Raw genomic sequence first — 23,874 nt, 5'->3', positions numbered from 1 at the left:
ATCTCGGAGGAGGGGAACTTTATCGTCTATATATATATAGTAAGATATGTATGTAAATCGGTATTCATTAAGGCCAATGTTCGTGTACGTATGTGCATGTGATATGTGTGTGTGCGCGAGCGCGCGTGCCGAACAAGTTTAATACCACAAATGAATGTTGTGCCAGACTGCCACCATGTTGTAGGTTATGTTTTTCAATAAAAACATTTCATCGCTCTAGAATTTAATCGGCGATCTGTTGTCGATTTATCCGCGGCGATTCGTCTGCACTCGAGGCTCGGCTGATTTGTCGAGAGAAGGAAAAAAAGAAGCACTCGAAAGCAAAAAAATTCGAAAAATCGTAAAACGATAACATATTGTTGAAGCCGAGGAATAAATGTACAATATATCGCGCTGCCACAGCCGTCGAGCTGCGGAGGCACTTTAGTGCGAGCGTCGATTGACTTGATTGAATGATGAATAGGCATTGGGAATATCCAGTCGCGCCTCGTCTATTATTAAAATTTGTAAACTTTCTTTAATCGAGTATGCTCGGCTTTAAAAAAATCTCACTTTATCGTCGGGCTTCGCTACCGAACTTGGGCTACATGTGTCGGCTACCGAGCGAATCAAAATTTCGTAAAAAATTGGAGGCTGAACTCGTGTCGTAAAATAATTCCATTAAACTTATATTCTTGATATGGCAGACTCGTGCGAGCCACTAGCTCAATCATTACCACTGACAGCTCATATTTTCGAAAAAAGCCCCGACCAGCTCGAATTTATTATAAAAAAAGAAATAATTATGAAACGAATATGTGTTATCAAAATTTTTTTCGTCTGATGGCGCACACGCATGAGCGCACAGACGACGAGTGCCATATCTTAGTGACCTGCTGATGAAATAATCGTTGGCACCGCCGCACGCGCGCCATCGTTCGAAAACAAACGCGGAGTCGCGACTCGTTTTTCCATGGGCTTTTTGTCGAGAGAGGCACCGAACGGTATACGCGCACCGCAGGGAAAGTTTAAAGGGCCAAGGAGAACGGAGAGAAAATGTCGGCAAACGACCACTGACCTGTTCGCTTATGATATTGCCCTCGTCGAGGGGGTAGTCGTCGTAGAAAAGCTTGAAGTTCTCCATGTACTTTTCGTGATTGCTGACGACCTTCTTTTTCTCCTCGGGAGCCGGTCTGATGTCAGTGAGGACGGGCTCCGTGGGTCCGAGGTCGCAGCAGCTACTCCACTTTTTGAAGTCGTCGTTGCAGGCCTCCGGCGACAGGGCCATCATCGTCGGCAGGTCGGGGGGTGAGGCTAAACTTTCCATTTCGAAGCACTGCTATTGTGACAAGGGTTCAAGGGAGAAAAAAGCGCGAGAAAAAGGCACGACTGTGGAGGCAAATTAGCACTGGGCGCGACAATTACGTGCGGCAGCCGTATGGCCTTTTACGCTATCGGCACTCAACTGACTGTAGGCATGTAATGTGTATATCTTATGTCTCCGCGAGAGCCCCACTATAGCGTATACTTTATAATCTTCATGCTTCTTTTCTTCCCGCTAGCGCGAGAGGCCACATATATATACGTATATCTATATGTGAATGTATGCGTATGAAACTCTTATATATAACTTTTTCAGATTGCGCTGCGGCAAACGAGCTCGTGAGTTTGTACGCGCGCAGCAACCGGTTCGGAGAAAGCCGCGGCTCCAACGCTCATTATAATATGCCAAATTCGATGCTGCGTCCACCTCCCCGGCGTGAAACAACCACCACCAGCGGGCCTCGCGATTACGACTCGCGAACCTTTGCTCGAAATTCGCTTCTGTTTTGATTGAGCAATTATTTGACAAGTGTCGTGCGCCGCTAGTGGGGAACGAGACAGGCAGTGCGCACTGGTGGTCGGCTTCTCAATAGGTCGAGCTGCGATCGCGTATATGCTCTATCGACAAGTACGTTGCATGCCGTGTCTGCTCGAGCACAATTGCCTTGCATCGGAGACCGAAGAGACGAGAGCGACTCGATTGCTGTATGGACTCGTCGTGAAGCCGATAAACTTGACACCGGTTGCTGCTGTGTTGCCGATCGCTCGAGCTCTCCGTGCGCTCGCCTCCAACGAGCTCGCGACTTTTCAACGCGAAATTTCCCGCTGATGGAAGAGTACCAGAGCTTCGAGATGCTGAATTAGCTTGCGGTACTCTTATGTCCCGAGAGGCTCGTCGTTAATAAGCTCTCAAATAGCTATATCGATTACCTTGCCGTGCTGCACGTCGCGATAAGTCAGAAATTTTCCCAAATATCATGAATCGCTTATCTGTCTTCGACGAGAAATGAAGACAGAGACAGAGAGAGAGTAGCTATATGATTTCCTTATTAATATACAATTATTTTTATCGCGCATTCTGCAGCTGTGAGTAGTAGAGGGGATTAGTTGATTTTTGTAGCAACGTATTATAACAATTGCTTATTAAAGACTTTAACTGTTTGTATTTCTCTCGTTGATCCAACTCCTTGAAATAAGTCGTACCTGCAGTTCTTGGAACGATGTTAAATAAAAGCTTGATTTATGATTCGGGAATTATCGAGTAAATATTTTTCGGGCTTCAATGAAGAAACACTTGTTTTTATTTTAAACATATAATCTATGTATATTTAATTTGTTCGGTTGTACATTATATATCTCGTTCAACACCGCTCCTAATTTTTTTCTTCGCCTTATTACAGCGTCTTGTATCATTTTTATTCTCTCTTTCTCACTCATTCAACAAAATGCCAACTGCTACATACAAGTCAAGAGGTCATCACTCGCATCGAAATTCTCTGTATAAATATTATAATCATTCATTTTACTCTTCGTTTTCTATAAAATCATCGAAATCATATACGAACGTATTGTTTTTCAAATTATGATTAAGTTGTATGTTCTCCTGAGAGTTAATAATTAGCTGTTTTTTTGTGACTGCACATCAACGTATGTGAATATGTTTATTTCTCACGTGAAATAAATCGTAAAAATCACACCGAATAGTCTTAAAAATCAAGTACACCTAAGTATGTGTATTACATGTTATTCAAATTCATAGAGATTTCCCGAAAAAAAAAAATAAAAAAAATAAAAATTAAGGCATAATTATTTAAGAATTCTATATGAACCATACATTAAATTCGCAAACTTTCTTTTGATGATGATCTTTGATAATCGCATTGAGACTGTTGTTACAAATTCACAAAAAACCCTTTGCTCCGTTTCATGATTGCACAAAATACACATATGTATTATTTGTATATATCTACATATGCATGTCTACAAGTCTACATTTTCTTTTTATTTTATATATTTATATATAATTCGTAATATATAATAATTAACTTTTATTTCTGGTGTCCAGTCTTAACGTGTGAATATTCGCATATATTTTTTACGGATTATCGTTAAACTTGCAATTATATATTCCGAACGATAAGATCATGCGCAATTTTGGTTGCGTATAATGTTAAACGCGGATATCTCATTTTCACTCTTGGCTCAAGCGAATAGTTTTTATAATTGTAGAGCTTGAGTAAAGTAAGACAGTGTTGGTTTTGGCATCAAACGTTAAAAATCATATTTCAATTTACAATTTAACTATTCTATATGCGCAGTAACCAAAAAATGTATAAAATTTATGATTTTAATAATTAGATAAGAAGAACCGGTTACGTCAGTAATGTAATATATTATCTATGAGTTACACCAATGAATACTGCAAAATTTAGCGAAAACACATAGGATAAAGTGAATTTTCAATAAAAATCGGTATGACACTGATAAACATTAATTTCTACTAATCAATGTAAAAATAGCAACAACAATTAAAGACTAAAAGAGTTAAATATTAGAAATTAAAAGGATTTCGAAGCCAGAGAACAAGTTAATTTTCAATGTCGTGTACTGAAATTTCCACCAAATATTTTTCTACAAGACTATGCTTTTTCCATTTTTACGTTTTTTGGGTTAATGTAGAGTCATTTAAATTAATATTGTGTGAAAGTTTCAAATAACACGATTAATATTTTCGTTTTTTATACTGGCTTCGAAGTCCACTTAATTTACTAAATTACAATAAACTAGGTTAGTAACGATCATATCAGCACCTCAATAATTATTATGCGTTCTTAAAAATTATTTCATGAAATAAAATTAATATGAAAAAATGTCTAAAATAAAAATGTACTGTAGAACTTTTTTGTAAAGCTGCAGAGAAACAATTTCTTTCGAAATATCAAAATTTTCTTCCAGGTGGGCTTTCTTAGTTTATACACCTTCCAGTTTCTGTTATAAATTGGTCAAGCTAATTGTTTTACAGAGTTAATACGAAAGTGCAAAATTTCAAGAAGAAAATTGGTCATTTTTACAAAATTTTTTCTCTACATCTCTCAGTCACACAATTTGACATCATACGCAAAGTCGGTAAAGATTCGTAAATTACATTGGCCATCTTAATAAATAGGCCAAATTCATATACATACATGTTTTATTATAAGCAACATCTTTCTCGTTGGATGGCAATTATCTAATACAATTGTTCAATGTATTTTTTCATAAGGAGATTATCTTAAATTTTTTTCTTTTCGTTCATTTAGTGAAAAAATAGGCTATTTACAAATGTTAGAGATAGGGTAGTTTCTGTCGAGGTTTCATCTTTGTAATTTAACTATTTCATTTGTGCGTCGACTCATCAACATTTTTTCAAAAATTTTTAAATACTTTTCAATTACTTTTAAGCAAATTTCATACGTAGATATTTGTATAGCTAAAGTATGCTGAATACAGTATCAAATTTTAAAATCATCAGTGCGTAAAATGAGTAATGCTTCTGAGTTAAAAATATACCCAAAGAATTGGAAGCATAGATTTCAGAAAAAATTGCACTCAATGGCAAACTCGCAAGAGTGTAGAGTGCTCAGATACCAAAATCAATATAATTAGTATTAAAACCTTAGAATTTTACAGCTCGATCAGTAGATTAAGCTCCGTTTTTAATTATCTAATTTTATGAAGTTTTACAATTTATTTACATACGTGAAGTTTGTTTGGATTTTTTTTTCATCGTATCGGAAAATTTACATGTAATTGAAAAAAAATTATTTCATCTCGTACATTCTCTCAAATAATATCTTACAAATAACTTCGTAAAAATACACTGTAATTACAATTCAAGTTATCTAATTTTCATAATAATACTTTTTTAATATTATTACAATATTGATGAGTTTTGGAACTATAAAGCCCGTTTCATCTTGGTTTTTTTCTTGAAATGGACGGGCGAAAATTGATCGAATTCAACAGGTCTTATATGATTATTAGTCATTCGTTATTGCAATGTATTCAAAAAATTGTCTTGAATTTTTCTATAATTATTGACGTTATAACTCATTTATATATTTTGTAAAGTTAGCGAGCGAGTATCAAGTAAGAACAATATCCTAACTGTCTAGTATCCAATGAAACTTTAATAACTAATCTTAGTGATAATAAAAAATTGATATATTTTTATAAATTCATTTTTTCATTACGCTAATAATAGTAAATTTTTATCTAGGAATCAAATGTAGCGAGAAAATAATTGTTATCTTCATGTTTGTCAACGTGCAAGAATATGAATTTACTGACACGTCACTTGAAGTTCATTATAATGCGAATGCAATAGTGTATCCAGTCATCGATAATTTTTTAAAACTTTTCTCACAAAGAGTTCGCGTTTCTACGTTTTCAATTCTGTATAAAAAAATTAGCTTTCGATTTTATGGTTGGCTGAGATCTTCCACGCAATCAACAAATTATTTTTAAATTACCAAAAATATAAATTAATCGAAATACTTATCACCCAGTGAAATAAGTGATTTCCGTACTTACGGTACGTGTGATATGCTACTCGAACACATTTGCTTATCCTTTGAGAAGTGATCAGTCTCTTCTCAGAGCTATCTTTTTAAAATGATATTTTACATTAGCAATTGAAATTTATACGCAAAGTCTTAGAAAAAGTGTTAAATCTAATAGCAGCTTGATTATTTGAAAAATCAAATGTATCATCCATCGATAAGATGTATTTGAAATGAATTAATTTTTGAGATTATCGAGAATTGAGTATGTCTTGAGATTTCGAATGATGAACGAAATCTTACTTCGATTAACTCGTTGGTTTCTTGTCCAAATAATTAATTAACCATTCGTCTATCGTATCTGCGTTCTTTTCCACCCAATACATGTTGAATTTAATTTGCTCGAGACTCTGCTCCAATATTCTCTTTCCACTACCCACATCTATGTCTTTGAAGAATTCTTTCACCTTAAAATAAAGCAAACGTTAAAATGCTGGTTTTGAATGGACAAATGTAAGTTTTGAAACGAGAATGCCGCAAAATACCTCGTGATAGTCGTACTCGGTGAAAAAATCACGCGTCACGACGTCTATGAGTCCACCCATAGTTAAAGATCCATTGCCGAAGAGGCCTTGGATCAAGGGCCAGTGAGCTTTGAGATGCCTCCAAGCCAAGAGTTTGCCTTCGCTATTTTTCGCCACGGCCGCTATCACAGATTCGACGTCTTGCGGTCGGACTTGATTTCTGTCCAGAGTCTGCAGCAAGTAGCGTTGCAAGAGCCAAGGATCGGCCGTGGAACCGAGAGCCTGAAGCATAACTCGCTTCTCGCTGGGATAAATGGTTTTTCGGTAAGTCTCCCAGCAGTGGTTCCACTCTTCCTGACCTCCAAACTTCACACCGGCCGAGTAAACGACGTCCCGAATGTTGGGCGTTATGTTTTTCTGGTGGAGCATCCAATCGTCGAACAAGCTCTTGGCGGGTTTCACGACTGCCTCGAGTTTCAAGTCGACCGCAGTTTGAAGTACCGATATGCGAAGTAGTCTAGCAACATTAAATCCATCGTTATTAGGGTTCCCCAGTTGTGTTAACGTACCTTCATCGACGCTAGTACTTACTTTTTCAGATGAGAACCTTCGTCGTCCCATCCCACGTGCTCGGTTATTGGGGTGAGTAACTTTTTCAGAAAGCTAATGTATCTCTTGTAAGCCGCGCTTTCGCACAACTTCTCCTTCCAAGAATGCAGATACTTCAAAGCCGTTGCCCAAGGTACGTAGTCTTTCTCCTTGAGCAAGTAAAGCGACAGTTCCAGTGGTACGGATGCGTTCAACTCGCCGGCCTTGCACAAAGTGAAAGCGTCGTCGATGAGATTGGCTCGATCCGACGGGCTGAATTTCGTGTGGTCATCGTGCAAGGTCTTGATTATGGCGTTCCACATGTCCTCGGGATAGGAGACTCGATAGAAGCCCGTTTGGTTGACGTTGCACTTGATGTATTCCACTCCTTTGTCTATTTCGAAGCTCACTAAAATTTATCCAACTCGTGATTAGATTTGTTGTCATTGTAGTAATTATTTAACTTGATATATAACAAATACGTACCATCGGTCATATTCATCCAGATGTTTCGAACGTCGCTGCGATTTTTGCTCGTGTAGTAGCTCAGAGGCACGTACCACTTGTAATCAAAGGCTGATTTTGGCTCCAACAATATCGTGTCGTTCTCGTGGGGTGATATGAGGAAACGTTTTTGTGAGGCAGTAATGACGTCGCCGTCTCTAGTTATGGTTATCAGTGGGAAGCCAGTTTGCTGTGTCCACGTATCCATGATGGCCTTGACATCGAAGGTCTTATTTACTTGTTTAGTAAACACCGCCCAAAGGTCATTGGTATCCGCACTGCCGTAGGCGTGACTTCTCAAGTAGTCGTTCAATCCAGCCTTCAGCACGTCCTCGTTGAGAAAACCCTCCAGCATGTAGAGAATCGATGCACCCTTGTTGTAGCTGATGGTGTCGAAAATCGACTCGATTTCCGACGGATCCTTCACTTGAGTGCTGATGGGGTGACTGCTCGCGAGACCGTCCAAATCCAGGGCCGGTTGGATCTTGTCCAGTATGAACTGGTCCATCATGCTCCACTCGGGTGAGATGAAATTCACGCCTTTGTACTCGAAAAAGCTGGCGGCCCCCTCGTTCAACCAGATGTCGTTCCACCACTTCATTGTGACGAGGTTGCCGAACCACTGGTGGGCCAGTTCGTGGGCCACGACCACGGCTACCCACTCGTGGTCGGACGTCGACGTCTCTTTCGGGTCGTAGAGAATCGACGTCTCGCGATATGTTATCAAGCCCCAGTTCTCCATCGCTCCGGCCGCAAAGTCCGGAATGGATATCAAGTCTGTGAAGGATAGATGATGCAATATGGACCAAATACATTTTTAGTGGACTATTTTATGGGGTTTTACCTAATTTAGGCAGTGGATACTGAATGCCGAAAAACGACTCGAAAAAGTCCATGGTCTTGGCTGCGGTTGTCACTGCGTATTGAGCTTGGGGCAGCATGTTCTCCGCCGCATAAACGCTGACACTCACGTTGCGTTGCGTCATTTGTGATATGCGTTTGAAGTCGCACACGACGAAAGCCACCAGGTAAGAAGACATCTCGACGGATTCTTGGAAGTCATCGCGGAGCTGTGAACAGTTTGTTGGCTATCGTGAGACTAGCGCAATGCTGACAATCAACAGCATCCCAGTACTGGATTTATATCCATTTTTTTTCACTCTTTTAAATTTAGAAGAAACGTGCTTGGGCATTCATACGTTTCGATTTTCGTACATGCGATGCATTCCTAGTTGAGTGGAAATTAGTACTCACGAGACCAGTTCCCATGTAAAATCCTGCATCTTCCGTGTTGACGATCGGCATGTTGCAGAGAGCTATGTGGAATCTGTCGCGGAATATGGACACTTTGAATTTAGCCTTGTATTGTGGCTCGTCGAAACACGGAAAGGCCGATCGTGCATAAGTCGGCTCGAAGTGGGTTGTCGCCAGGTACCTGTGACCGTTGAAAAAGCTTTTACAGACATTAATATTTCATCTCATTGATATTAGTTAACACAGTTACAACATCGCAACCTAAATTTCAAATAGAAAACCAAAAATCAATTAAGTATATTTCAAAAGTATAATATATGTGTGTGTGTGTTGTGCGTGTCGATGAAAATAATAATCAAAAACGATATAAGAAGCAGTTTCAACATTTTTCGTTATTTATGACATGCAATACATTTGAATGAAAAACTAGTGCTTTGCTAACTACGGTGAATGGATGAATGACAGGATAGTAGCAAATTAGAATAAACTTCCGACGTTTTTTTTTTTCAACCTTCTGAGTAAACTATAAACTATTTTGTTAGCTTGGAGTTAAAGCAACATTTTTCTGAGAGCTACAAAATAGATTTGATTTTAGCAACTAAAACGGGTGAATCAGCCACCTATGAAATAAAAAAATTATTGAAAAATTTTTTAAAAATGTTTCGGGAATATTGGATTTGATGAATTCAGATAAAAATTAAAAAAAAAAATTAGTTTACAATAAACAACAGCATTTTTCAATTTTAAATATCTTCGGTGGTTGAGCTACTATACAAAGAATCATACAGTAAAGAAAATATTAGCCAAATACTGTCTTGAAAATCTTCACATGATGCGTTATACACTAACATCATTATCGAGTCGGTGGTGTAAAATTTGTTTTTTTTAAACGTATATTTCACGAGCTTATTTTTGAGTCGATGACATTTGCTACTTCATTTTTTATGGATATAATAGGAATGAGTTGGTGTATTCATTAACAAATCTAAAGTGTTTATCCATAATATCTGATATCTTTACATCTTTCGAAAAGAAACTTGTCCGATTTTTCACCAAGTATTGTACATTTAAATTAATTGCATATTTGACTAGTCCAGAGATGAGCTGATATTGTACGCAAAATATTAATGTCCTTAGTAGGCTTATTTTGATTTATAAAAGTCGAAAATGCAAACTGGGAATATGGTGAAAAATCGATCGGTGTCTTTGTGAACTTTATATTTATTTTTTAATATCATCAAAGTAAATTGATAAAAATAAAATAAAAAAAATTGTTATATCATAATGATAATAATAGTAGAAGTATTAGTAATAGTTATATGTATATAAATATACATGGTGATATTTATTAGGTTCCGAACAGTACCTTTTGTCTCCGGCGGCGTTGACATAACTGCTGAGATAGAAGCCCTCGAGTTCGTTCTTCAGCTTCGAGACGAACCTCAAGTGCACCGTGTAGTTCCCCTTTCTGCGGAACTTACTCTCCTCGAGCTCAAGATAAATCTGCTGATGCTTCGGGTACTCGAGCATCCGTGAGATTTTTAATCTGTGCCCTTTACGATCTTGTACCATCTAAAACACGCGCGACACACGGATATGAGTATATGTATCGGGCTTGTTTTTTTTTTCTAGACTTTCAAAGAGAAAAATCGGATAAATACTTTTTCAGCTATTGTCAGATTTTTGCTGTGGAAGACGATAAAGCTGGTCTCTCGATCGACGTAAAACTCAATGGTCACTTGTCCTGCGGAAAAAGTTGTGCGCTATTAATAGAGGGAAATTCTCGTTGATATGCATTATAGGTCGAGCGGCGCGTCGTCGACACGGACTCACCTTTGACCTCCAAAGTCGTCAGATTGGGATGTATGGTGATGTTGTAGCGAGTCGGATGAGCGAAGTTTGGCAGGCGTACGTTATCCCAGGGGAAAATCTGCCATCGGCAAGAAAGTAAATGTATACTTATAGTGAAGCTTTTGGCGCCGGAGGAATGATTTACCGATTGACGCGTAAGCGCGACGCGTGTCTCGAGCAAGCGATGCCGCGCGGGTAATCTGTTTTGCGGCGAGTACAGCTGCAACGCAAACGTATACAGGTATATAATGTACGGGCACGAACGCGCTCAATCAACGCTTACATGATGCTCGACGTTTAACCGGTTTCAGACGAGAAGCCCTCCAACGCTCACAATCGTGTTGGCTCTCTAGTTGACGCTTGCGTACAAAGTTGGGGATTATCCATGCTCGATTGCCTGTCTACAGCCGAGGCAAGAATCGATGAAAAGTTAATCAGACTCTTTGCGAAGAGTCGAAAAGCGCCGAAATAAGCGAGCGAAAATAAAGCGAAGGCGCGCGGGGACGAGTACGAGGATCGAAGGCGCGAGCACGTGCAGTTGTTTACGTACCTCTCCATTGGTCGCGAGTGGCTCTCCAGTCTCTTCGTCGACGTCGACTTGATAGTTGTTGGGTCGCTCTCCGGCACACGGACATTCTGCTCGTCGTCGTCGTGGTCATCGAGGAAAGAAGAATGAAAAATTAATTATAGTCGAGTCGCGGCCCGATCGGGCCAACAGCTCCTCGATAAAGAGGCTGCGAACATTTTACAGCTTAATGAGCATCCGCTCATGGCCCCTATTTCATAGGCGCAGCAGCGCGCGTATAGTGATCGATATGCACGCGTATACATATTTATACAATGACGAAAGTAGGGAGGCATCTCTCGAGCTACAACCTCGGCAGAGTATACGTACGGGCTCTATAGAGTATAGAGCGGACATAATAGACAATCGATTACTCGGCTGCGCACAAAAGCCCAGAGATACGATTCTCGCCTATAGTACATATACTGCGCGCGTATACAGCAATCTTCTCTTCGTGCCATGAATCGTGTGCAGCTGTAAATTTTCGCTCCTCGTAATTCATGCGGCTATCGTTAGCTTACCCGACTGTGGTCCTGCGAAGGCGATGATGAGCGATACAGCGAAGAGCGTAGCGAACACCACCGTCGCCAAGCACAGCGCCTTCTTTTGCGAGCATATCGTCACGCCGTTTTGCTCGTAAAGATTTCGCTTGTGTAGCGCCGGATTCGCTTCCCCTGTTGAGGCGCAGAAAAGAAAAATAATAAGAACGTGACGCTGAAATTACTTTTTTAATTAATGAGAATTTTCGGTTAGTGCATGTTGAGAAATGTGAGAGGAGAAAAAAAACGTGTAAGCAGTCGCACGAGAGTAGGGATGAAGTTGAAAACCCGTGAAAACTTTGTAAAATTTTTCGAATATATATTGTATGCAGGTAGAAATAGGCGAGCGCTCGTACGTACATGCAGTAGCAGTAGCAGCGCCTCATGAAAAATTTCGCGCCGCGTTGAGCACAGCAGCGCATGAGGCAGCAGTACCTACTCGACCTCCTTTTTCTCTTTTCTCTCTGTCTCTTTTTTTTTTTCTTTCTCTCTCTCTCTCGCGTCGTTCGTATTTACGCGATTAGCAAAGACGCGTGTAAATATACATGCATGCTGTATATACTTTTTCACAAGTACCTTTTGTATGTACACGAGTGAGGGTAAGGTGTTATTCGACAGATACATCGAGGTCGAGTGCCAGGCCGTATTAATTCGTTAAGGGAAACGAGCTTTCTTCGTCGCATTAATAATTTAGCTATCGATGATATTTTTCGAGCCCAACGCACGAGCTCGTCGTAAATCTTTCGATGCTCAATCAGAGGTATGAAGTTTTGGCACGGTATTACTCTGGCGAAGAAAAGTCACGTGCAAACGATATCGGCCTTTTTTTCTTCCTCCTAGCCGTCGCGTTAGGAGGCAGTCATTTTTGGCACGCGTTTATATACTCGGGGAGCGACACACGGGGATCGTTGCCGCACGCGACGAAAGAAAGTAAAGAATACCTCTGGAGGCAGACGTATCCAATAGGATCGTCGTCATTTTTCTCTCCGCGTATACTGCCGAGAACATCTGCCCACACGTACATGCGCACAAAGATCCCCGACTCTACCGCTGCGCTCGAATTGTTTGCAAAGAATTGGGATTTAGAACAGGTGTCTCGTACATACGGACGTACTCGTTATTACGTGCAGCAGAGTGAAATATTGTTTTTAGCGTTTAATTCGTTTATAAAGGCCCGGCCGTCCTCGTTTTCGCTCGTGGCCTATCTCAAAGAGGGGAAGAAGGAAGAAAAGAAAAAAACAGTCGATCGTAGCTAGCGGCGCAGCGTTTAAAAACATCAACTCTCGAGCTTTCATTCAAAGGGAACAAATCGAAAAAAGAAGTCGAGCTGCTCTTATCTTAATTGCGCGCAGGAGGCATCGTGCTTTCGTATAAAAATCATAAAGCTGCGCCTCTTTGCGTGGCATTAATTAGTTACTCGAGAATACCTTCGTTGGAAAATAAAAAAAAGAGAGAAAAGAGGAAGGGAGGCACGCATATTCTCATCCCCCGTTCCCCCGGCCTCGCATTACGCGGGCGCGCGCGCGATATTATTATATCGATCCGCGGCGCGAAACTGCAGACTGCAACACACTACGCTGGCGGGTATGTACGAGAGCGCGCACTGCTCCCGCTATCTCGCCGCTTTCAGCCGACGATGCATAAGTGGGCCATGCGGTCGCATTTATAGTCCACATGCACATATAGACGCGCGTAAGCATTCGCAGAGTGTATGTGCGGTTTTATACACACTGCTGCTGCTGCTGCTACGGTGACTCGTAAGCCAAGCAAAAGGAGAAAGAAATAGAGCCAAGGGTGAAACGACGATATTTCGCCTTTTTTCTCTGGCGAATTCTTCATTTTTATTGTCGTGACGTGCGATACGTGGCTGTATAATAATTGTCAGTGAATCTCGGCGTTGTCGGCCGAGGCGCCAGAGACAGGATTCCACTTTTGGCCAATCCAATTGAATTATTGAAAAAACCAATGCATATGTAATTAGAGTCGATAAGCATCTAAGGAGGTCATTGACAGTCGGCCGCGTACTGCTGCTGCTACTACCACCACTACTACCACTACTCAAGCGGCCACGAGGGTAAATTTATTTGTTGTTAGGACCTTCGTGTTGCTCGCGCGTGTGAATCGCCCGGAACGAACGATTTAACGGCGCGCACGACGAGGAGTGGGAAGTAATTAGTCAAGCGAGCCTCGACCTATGCACTGACATATATTTTACTATTATTCAATGAAACAGGCATACACACACAACGCACAGGCTCTAACACGTGTTACGTATGCCTATACAATACACGTATACATACGTTTGGCACAAGCACTTGACTCACACTCTGATTTTAATTAAAATTAATTGCGCCGAGCCTTCGTATTTTACAGCTACGTTTATACACCTAAATTATTGTTCGCTTTTGTAATACTTTATGAAAAACTGAGATTGCAAAAAAAAAAAAACAAAAAAATTGAAAAAAAAGTAGCACGTGTTGGTGTATCAATTTTTGTGCAGCGCAGCCAAAAGTGTCAAAGACTTCTAGTAGGCGTAGACAAAAAAGCTCAACTGAGCTGCTACTCCAGCGCGTGCGAGTTTTAGTTTGTGTGCATAAAAGAGAGAAAAGTCTGCGCCGCGCGTGTTCCACGGTTGTGCTCGGTGCAAGCTCACCAAGTAACATCTTTTTTTTTCACATGCTGCGACAAAGGCTTGGGACCTTTGAGTACGTTTTTTCGTACGTCGAGAGGAGGTCTTAGGGCTGATTAAAGCTTGACTCGCATCACTCGAAGCATGGAGGAGTGTTGCGAGAAGCGCAATATATTATGAGCCAATAAATCCAATTCAGCTGTTGGAAATAGTTGCAGTTTGCCCCCCCCCCCCCNCCCCCCCCCCCCCCTCGAAAGCTATTTTTCTTTTTAACTATGTGAGTAATTTCCATAAACTACTTTGTTGCGCTGCCAATTTTTGTAGAATTCACTTGGCGCGTATAAAATTTGCCCTGCGCCTGTATGCAAGAATACATATATCTAAAACCATGGGAATTTGAGCTCGCGAGCTAAAACAATTCGCTTTATTAAAAAGTCTTAATTTTTTAATCGTGACTATCAAAGACTCTCGCTGCTTAATTCGACTTTTAGCAAATCGCACAAAGCTGCTGAAATATCGTTCATTGAAATTCAGCTGGCGAAGGATCGCACGTACGCGCACACATGCCAAATATCGCACGGGTGGATTCTCAATGCCTCTCGTCTGTATAAATGTACACGTATAAGCGAGCCGCAGAATTACAATGTAGCTGCAGCTTGGCTAGCTCCAGTAATTACTAGCATATATTATTCCACTTGTAACATGTGCTTCCACATGCTCGAGTTTTCAGCTCTAATGCATACTAGTGTTGTTTTTTTTTCGATTTTCATAAGAAAAGTATGCATGCGGTTTATCGATTGGTGCGTCGTTCGTTGTCAGTTCATAAACATCGCTGCGTATTCTGCAGAGGAAAATTGCAAAAGGCACAAAGCCCGTCCCGCTGAAACGGGCAGAACGTAATTGAAGGTCTGGATAATTCGCAGCCATCAAGGCATGCCTAATCGAATCGCTTCGATATAATAAGTGCGCGCGTGCGAACCCCTTTTCTTCGCGGCCAGCTACGTAAAATCTCGTTTAGCTCAAGATGCCACTTACGAAATACATTACGGAGGAAAAAGGACGAGCGATGAATTATTACGGGGAGGCTGGGGCTATACGCGTCGGAGGGTGTCGGAGCGTCGAGTACCTGTGAGAAAAGCGACATCGTCGACGTCCTGCTCGCTCATGGCGAGTCTCGTTGGTGGATGTTGACGCTGCTGCTGTTGCTGCTGCTGCGGGCCGCGTTTGTACACGAAGCCCTTCACATCTTTGCCATCGTTGGATGCATACGAGATCTTGATGAGAGGCTCTCGCTGCTCGGCAGATGCCAGCTTATCACCTTTGTTCTCCAGCCTTGCAGCCTGCTACGACTGCCAGCCGCACGGACAGCCAGACACGGACGGCTCGTTCCAGCTCCTCTCCTCGGCCTGGGGGCTCCCTTGGCTCCTGGCGGCTAACGAACTCGCTGCTGCTGCTGCTGTTTTTTTGCTACACACGGCACACGCGTTTTGGCGAAACACAAGTCGTTGAGCAAGTCGAGCTCGCGATACCCTACGTACGGACGGAGACGTGACGGACGGACGACGACGACGACGACGCGCCGGCGACGCATCTCGGGCCGGGACTGCTATATAGCTTCTCTCTTTCTCTCTCTCGAGCAATGGCTGCTGCCGCTGCCGCCCCTAGCTAGGATGAGCTTTTGCGCCGATCTCTTTCTCTCTCGCTCTCTCTCTCGTTTCCTCGTGTGTGTGTGTAAGTGTGAGTGCGACGCAGGGGAGAGAAAGCTCGTTGTGCGCGCCATCTGATGGTGCTGCTCTCTCTCTCGCTCGCTTTTGTCGCTATCTACACCCTAGGGGATGAGGCGGCCGAGGGGGATGACGGGGGATTCGTTCTTTGGCCTGCGAGTTGTTGTGCGCGTCTGCGTGCGTTGTTAAGCGCCGTCGCCACCGAGCTTGATCGCGACGGACTACTCGGCAACGTCAACGCGGCTCCGACGATTTTCTGCTTTTTTCTGCTTTGTTTTTTGCACCATTGCTTTCCGACGTATCGTCGGATTTCGAGCCCAGAGGCCATGGATGCCGAGCGAGTGCATCGTTGCAAAAACGCACGAGCGCATCGTCCCGATGCTCGATCGACGCACTTGCGGCGCTTTGAATCGCCGTTAACCTGTTCTTCCCCCGCGTGCACACCCCCGCACTGTCGCGTTACAACAGTTACGAAGCGCCGCAGCAATAATCGAGCCGCCGCTGCTGCATAAGCCTCGACTCGCCCGATAAGCGTCGACGACGACAACATCGAGGGAGCGCACTGCACGGTCGCACGACGACGCGCCGAGAGAGATTACAGCTGTGCAAAGCTCGCAACCCCTCCGAGCCATTACCAAGGGAAATTGAAATATTTTGACGCGCGACGATCGAGCCTCGATTCTAATGCAGCGTCTAGCCGAGCAGCTTTTATTTCCGAGCAATATCTAGACAGCCGGTCGAATTTTCCAATTATTACGTGTCTGCCGCGTTTGCGGCATTTTCCATGCGGCTAACCATCTGTTGGTATTGCTCGCTCGAAAATATCTTGCCAGTCCATGGCGGAATTTTTCGCGCGAATTTTCACCACTCAACGATCCGATCGATTTTCGCATGCTCGAGTACTCGAGCAAAGAAGATTAATGAGAAAAATATTTAAATTTCCGAATTATGTACTGGCTCAGGAGAACTAGACCGGTGATACTTTTGCCGAGTCTTTGGGCTGGCAGCGCCATCGAGCGGACGACTGGGGCACTTGTCGCGCCCCTTCGCGAGCAACCCCTCGCCTCGTCTAGACTCGTTTGAAAACGTATCCTACGGTAAGTCCGTGCGTGAGCTTGCAAATCAATACACATGTATTCCATTGGCTCTGTTGCGCCGATGGAAGTGCGAGTACGCAGCGAGAGAACATTTATTGCTCCTTCGCGAAAGAGAAGCGAGCTAATTGAGTTTAGGTGCGATAGAGAAAAGTGACTAGATATTGGAAATAAGATTGTCTGTGCTGCTGTCGGCGCACGAATTTACATTCACTTACTCTACCGGCTCCCTTTTTCATTCAAAAATTGTCGGGGCTTTCATTCATCGGAATCAATTTTAAAAAGGAATCCTTTGAAGTAGGAGAGAAGATGCACATTTCGTTGTTATTTTCTGAGGTACTTTCAAAACTCGATATCTTTTGCAAGACTACCCTAGCAAGCGTAGAAAAGTACACGCAGCAAAATGCCTTTTTTGCAAAAAACGCGCCCCAAAGGTCTGCGTCTGACTGCAATCATTGCTATAGGGTCACCCACCCTCCATGTCTTTCTCTCTTTTAGCTGGCTTATCCCATCTATGGGTGAATCGCGAATCGATCGCACAGGCCGTGAACGACCTGTGGGTGTAGTTTTTCTACTCGGCATGTGCACGCGCGCCCGCTTTCACTTGTTACACTCGAGTCAGTTTCCTTATCTACGTTAACATGTGCGTCTTCCCTTCTTCTTTCTCTTCCTCTTATTTTTTTTTTTTTTTTTTTTTTTTTTGACCAAGAAAAATGAGTCGATCGTGTTAGAGCAGCCGCGAATAATCGAAGTAATGAGCGACAAAAGGGAGAAGAGAAAGCAGCTGCAGAGTTGCTTTTGAAGCCGAGCCGAAAGAGAACTGCGTGCTCTCTCTCTCTCGCTTTCTTTCGCTCAAGAGGAGGGTTAAGTCGAGTGTGCGTTCTTGATTATCTGCGCCTTTGTTGCAGATAAAGAATGCACTTGGGAATGCGCACGATTAGCCCGAGGGAATGGTGGGGAGCCGAGCAATTTCCAGGGCCAATTATGCACTTGCTTCTTGCGCGATGCTTTCTCTCTCTATTTTGCTTTGATTTTCTTTTTAACGGCTCTTGTATCACGATTATGTAATAAAATACAAAAGTCCTTAAAGTGCAGCAGCCGATATAACTCAGATGGAGCGCGAGGGGGGCCAGAGTAAGCAGAGTCTGAGCGGTCCCTCTCTCGTGCTGCAGATGCCGCTATATACCTAAGCAAATTCATCTTCTCGGCGTGGGCTTTATTTACCTCCTGATGCAGCAGTCGAGCGATAAAAAAGCTCGACGCCGCATCTCACATACAACTCCAGTAGACTAATTTAGCTCGGCAGCATGGCGTTTTGCGATAGAGCTCTTAATATTGTATATGAATATATGTATGTAAGCTGCCTGGGTAGTTTATGCTTAAGTACATACTAGCTGGGCTGAAACGAAACGAGCTTTCGTGTCGGTATCGAGTTTACGACGTTTGCTCTTTGCTAGCCTCAAAGTGCAGACGAGGGAGCATGCTTTCGTTATTCCGTCGATAGATCGAGCGCATTTTGTCCCCAGACGTCCGGAGTAATGTAAAAATTTAACTTTTTCTTGTAAATGAAGCATCAAAAAGTAGAACGCGTTGAAACAATAGCACTCGACTATTTTCAATCTTAGCATTATTCTTTGCTTTCTAGTTGACTTGAAATATTCGACGCGCGATCTTGTTCGAGTTATTGAATCAACGCGTTTCCCGCGCGGTAATAGAAAAATATTAAGATAGTCGAAACGTGAGATGGATCGTGCGCGCTCGGTTTTTTTTTTTTCGGGAAAAGCTGATCTCGTTCCGGTGGCAGCGCAGGAACGTGCAAATATGTGTATGTGTGTGGCCCTAGGCGTATATGTACTCACCTCTGCCAGCCTCGGGGTTGGCCGTGCCGTTCTGCCCAGGGGTGCGAGAAGAACTTGTGGTCCTTCCTCCCAATGGCTCTAAGCGGATTGCCTCGCTGCTCGTGCGTACCGAAGACGTCGTCGTTGGGCCGGGCATTTCTTATCTTGGACGATAACGATCGGCTTTCTCGATACTCCTACGCTCGCACATCTACTGTCTTTTCCCTCCCTTATCTGATATTGTTGGATCAAGTGCTGCTATGAATTAATCATAAACAGGAGACTTTTTTATTCAAATTTTAAATCCCTCCGAGTGTAGCGTGGCTCAGACTTTTTAAGCAAAGCGAATAGCTGATGTAGAACGTTTTCTTATGCGGTAAGCTATACTGATATCCAATCTTGTTCCCTTTTTTTCATTTGTTTCTGGCTGTGCATGCCATTATTTTATGGAGTGAGTGACGACAAATAACGATTAGCTAGTGTAAATATATATTTGAGTTAAATATATTTTTGTTCCCAAGCGATAAGTTTTGTATAGAATAAATAGAAGTGTATGTATATTGTATGAATATAAGGGTATTCTTGGCACTTTGATTACTATTTTCTAACAAAAATATCCTCTACTATAAATCACATCATCTAAGGACTTATACCGTCTGCAGCTTCAAGCGATACACAAAAAATAATCGGCAAGTCCAAAGCAAGACGCAGAAAGATGTATTGAAAGCAGACAACATTTTTTTGCCTTACTCCTTTCTATGAAATCAATTCACTGGTCGGTTTGTTCGATTCTAGGGAATCATGTTCATGCAGTCTGTTGGTTCCATCCACCTGTTCATTTCCTTTCTTGGCCTTACTACTCTGCAACAAATAACGAACTATTTTGAATATCGTGATTACACAAAAAAAAGTAACTTGACTGGCAGTATATATTTTGGAAATCAAATACGTATGATTTAAAGCAATTTCAAGCATCAGACCATTTTCGAATTCTATTAATCGAATTATACATTTCTTCAATGTTGAAATTGTAATTCTATGTTAAAAATATTTAAATTAAAATTATTTTAAAAATGAAGGAAGTTTATTTTATCAATATGCTTTTAATTAAATTCAAAGAGTACTTTATAAATTATCACCTTTATTTAATCAATTAAAATTTAATAAAAAAAATAATAATAATACGTTGGATTTCATTCGCAACGTTTTCGAACCTCTTATATAATTTTAATTTTACTTTATCACTAACAGATTCACAAATAATAGTACTCGACATCTAGTACTTGAGGCTGTCTTAAATCACAATTGAATTTTTGACTATTGGAAACAAAGTATGTTTTGATTTTAATATAGAATTAAATCTTTTTTGTTAATTTTTGCATTAAAATTATTTATGTAATTGCATTTTTATTAATTTCAATATTGGTATCTAAGTATTGGTCACTTCGATTTTAATGTCTAATTTAACATAAAATCTGTATTAAATATAAGGTTTTTCCCAACGATGTACGTTACATTACTCGTGAGCGAAGTGCATGTCAAAAAGACAAGTAAAAGAATCATCTCGCTCGCTGGTGAAATAGGGTAGTATTTTTGGCCTGATACTTCAAGTACAGGAAGTTTCTTTTTTAATACACTGGGCCTTGTGGAAAGTGTATTGTACTCGAGTTGAATTGAAATACCTTTCGCTCACAAGGCCAAATAGCAAAAAAGAATTTCCCACACCGTGTGATAAAAAAAATGTTACGCGACAATTGTTCTCGTTTTAGTTATCTTTGAATGATAAAAATAATAAAAACAGCATTTTGAGATAATTATTGTTTACATTTTTTACTCTGTACTAATCAAATATTGGATTAAAATTTCAGAATTCGAGGGTACCAATTGAAAATTGTAAATGTTTTTAAAAAAATGAAAGGCATGAACCTGAATGTGTCAATATGAAATTTCATGCGATGGTCCTGAAATATTTTAACTTTAAGTTTATGGAAAAAATTAAATTTGCAAATGATGACCGAGTCAAGAAAGTCGGCAATATTGCAATATATAAATAAATGCAGGACTATTAAAAAGCTTCATTCATCATCCGAAGAGAACAAAGTGCTAATTAAAATAATTTTTGTCTCTCTGAAAATATATATTGAGTAAAACAAGCATTGCATCTTATATATTATTCGCATGCATTTTCTAATTGCGCTCGGTAGTGCCCTGTACTCAAGCATCTCAACGAGCTGCCCTTTTTTGTTACGAAAGCCTTCCCAATTACAGTCATTGGCATGGGCGGTTTCGAGTCTGCATGGCTACCATAAACTAACCCAGTTTTTTTATTACCATCGCCTGTAATGCGCACTCTACATCTCATGTACTTGTGATTTTGCATTTGCATAGTAGAATGTACCTTCAGAAAATTACGTTTCATCTAGTCGTTCAAAAGCGAAAAAAAATTTTTTTTAGCTCAGCATACGTGAAGTATATCACAAGCAGTCCGAGAGAAAATTCATTCGAATCGCGGTCGACACGTAAGTATAGATTAAGCGCACTTGGAACACGTAGTTACGAACAATAGATGAAGATTTTACCGATAATAATATATATAATACATGAATAGAAAAAAATGGAGGAATTAATCTACCCAAAAATTTATTTCCCGGAAAAACTAATACGAGAGCGAATAAAAGGCTTTTATATCTCGGATTTATTTTTATTCTATATTTTCTTATTAAAAAAGACCAAATAATCGTCACACTGAATATAGAATTAAATTTTTTTGTCATTCAGTGAAGCGAAAAATCAGATTAAAATTTCTTTAGATACTTACTGAGTGTTAGTTTTTTGACTGATCAATCAGTATGAGAAAAAATGGCTGAAATATTTCGCGAAGGTAGATGGGCACGTAGTTTTACGTATAATTTAGAACGCGTACGTGTTGTTCAATAAACATTACAAGCTTAAATCGTTGAGCACGTTACGACGATCTCACGATCGTTGCTGGCCGCATTCATTGGCAGTCAACATTTTTTCAATTCGGTTCGTGCTCATTTACCATCACATAGACTAAAATACTTCCCATTTTAATCTTATATATGCCAAGGTCTTGTATGCAAACGTGAGCTTGCAAGATATTTGGTACTTTTCAAGTAATAATGAATTCAATGTGTTGAGGTTAATCTAATAATATAGTTTAAACTAACTTTTCGTACCTAAATTTGAAAGTATAGATATTTTAGTTGCAATTTTCGATTCCTATTATTTCCCAGGTTTGATTATCGCAAAAATTGAAACTATTATTAAACTATTTTTTACGTCATTTTTCATGTTGATCAAAATTTTTTTACTAAAATATAAAGATCTATAATTTTCAATAGGATTAAATTTATTTTTTAAGAATTCATATTTTTCATTTTTATAAGTAAAGTATGTTTATAGTGGGGCCAATCATAAAAAAGATTCATTCTTTGTGAACATATAGATTTTCAACGAATGTAGTACTAAAAGTGGAAATTTTCTATGATTTTATTGTGTACTTTTATCAAGTGCTTAGAATTTTAATTTTTAAAATTTTTCTGTCTGTTTTTCTGTTTAAAATTTAAATGTCTTAAAAGTTTTTCAAAAGTAAAATTTTTGAAGTAGCTTTGTGGGCGAATACGATTTCATATTTACACAAGTAACGCTTGAAATTGCATTTCAAAGGGATATTTTCAAATAAAATTGTTTTTGTTATGTCGTAAAACACAAATTGTTGTATAACTTTACAGCCTGCAACATAAAAAGGTATGAAATATTTTTTTCACATGTCGCCACAAATTTCAAGCTTGACCGCACGTTGAAATAAGATATTTGGCACGTTTTATACTCTACCAATTTCCTAACAAATGTATTTTCTTATTTACGAGTTTCCGGCGCTCATTTATGCTTTCCAGTTTCTTTTGAACCTTGAAAATTATGACATTTGTAGAACTTGGCAAGCCGAGCTTTTGACTTTGCGTGCGGATGCGGCAAGCCGCACGATATGCGTTTACAAACAATCGTCTCGGCCTTTGCATGCATGTGTGCCTATGTTATTATTTTTAATTCCGTAAAATGTTCTAAATTTCCACGTGGATTTGTGTATTGTTTCGGCATTTGATGTAATCAGACTTTCCGTTATGTAATTCACTCACATTGACTCAATACTAGTGCTTCATTGTCTACTGAGTTCTGATATTTAAAAATTATTCAAAATTGGTTAACAGCGATAAAAATTCAGAAATTCTCGGCAAACGATAGACTAATCAAAGCATCAAACAAAATGTACATAATTACTTGGAGCTTTTTAATCTTGAAAGACTTTAGCTACCCTTATTGAAAAGTATCTCCTTGAACGTGCACACAAACAGAAAAAAAACCAACAACTCACGCGCACTTTTTGTCTTTGCCTTTTACTTTTGTGTCCCCTCGCGTAGTATTTTGTTCCGCATCCTGAAGGCAAGTTGATTGGATAAAATGAATGTTTATCACAGATGGCCGGAACTTGCAGATTTTAAATTCAGCGACGTTGAGCTCTGAGAAGGAATGCCCAGGACGGTTTATTTTTTATTTTTGTTACATTGGAAAATTGTATCAATGAACATTCACGTTAGAGCAGAGCAGATAAAATGCGATGCTGAGCGCCTGGCGGCGACACTGGCACTACTGGTGCCGCCTCGCTTATGTGCGCGTTCTCTCTTCTCTCTCTCTCTCTCTCTCTCTCTCTCTCGCGTGCGCTGCTGCTGCTGCTGCCCGGCACACGCGGAGGGGTGGCTTTGTTGGAATACACACACACGCAAATATATATCTGCGTGAGTCTATGCGAATGGAAGGAAAAAGCTGGGAGAGATGCTTGTGTAAAAATCGCGGAGTTACAGCGCATCCAAGGATGCTACAAAGATGTTTAATTTCATTG

The 23,874-nt window shown here is 40.6% G+C and overlaps 1 protein-coding gene across 3 annotated transcripts; it reads right to left on the bottom strand.

Moving 5' to 3' along the window:
• Positions 1-2,667: 2,667 nt before the first annotated feature.
• Positions 2,668-23,606, bottom strand: LOC106660376 (endoplasmic reticulum aminopeptidase 2). Of its 3 annotated transcripts, none has more exons than XM_023458269.1 (13): positions 23,256-23,606; positions 18,975-19,814; positions 11,651-11,803; positions 11,115-11,200; positions 10,547-10,643; positions 10,375-10,457; positions 10,080-10,285; positions 8,714-8,912; positions 8,304-8,529; positions 7,442-8,236; positions 6,959-7,364; positions 6,389-6,884; positions 2,668-6,310 (listed from the first exon to the last, which is right to left on the bottom strand). In XM_023458269.1, exons 2-13 carry the CDS (start codon positions 19,108-19,110, stop codon positions 6,152-6,154), a joined length of 3,042 nt encoding a protein of 1,013 aa, XP_023314037.1. In that variant the 5' UTR covers positions 19,111-19,814; positions 23,256-23,606; the 3' UTR covers positions 2,668-6,151. The 3 variants fall into 3 exon arrangements, with proteins under 3 accessions (XP_023314037.1, XP_023314038.1, XP_023314039.1); XM_023458270.1 differs by having other exon boundaries at positions 8,714-8,894; XM_023458271.1 differs by lacking the exons at positions 18,975-19,814; positions 23,256-23,606 and adding an exon at positions 15,424-15,501.
• Between the last annotated feature and the right edge of the window lie 268 nt (positions 23,607-23,874).

This window comes from Trichogramma pretiosum, unplaced genomic scaffold (genome assembly GCF_000599845.2).
Source record: "Trichogramma pretiosum strain Unisexual culture from Peru unplaced genomic scaffold, Tpre_2.0 scaffold51, whole genome shotgun sequence".
In the NCBI taxonomy this organism is placed as follows: Eukaryota; Metazoa; Arthropoda; class Insecta; order Hymenoptera; family Trichogrammatidae; genus Trichogramma; species Trichogramma pretiosum.
The sequence above is the reverse complement of the archived record's forward strand: the minus strand, read 5'-3'. Positions and strand labels throughout refer to the sequence as shown.

Excerpts from the sequence above, each read along its gene's own strand:
- LOC106660376 (XM_023458269.1), bottom strand. The coding sequence starts at position 19,110 with ATGCCCGGCCCAACGACGACGTCTTCGGTACGCACGAGCAGCGAGGCA. Across the intron at positions 8,530-8,713 it reads TTTACATGGGAACTGGTCTC|CTCCGCGATGACTTCCAAGA; the intron begins GTGAGTACTAAT and ends AACTGTTCACAG. Across the intron at positions 6,311-6,388 it reads CCGAGTACGACTATCACGAG|GTGAAAGAATTCTTCAAAGA; the intron begins GTATTTTGCGGC and ends CTTTATTTTAAG.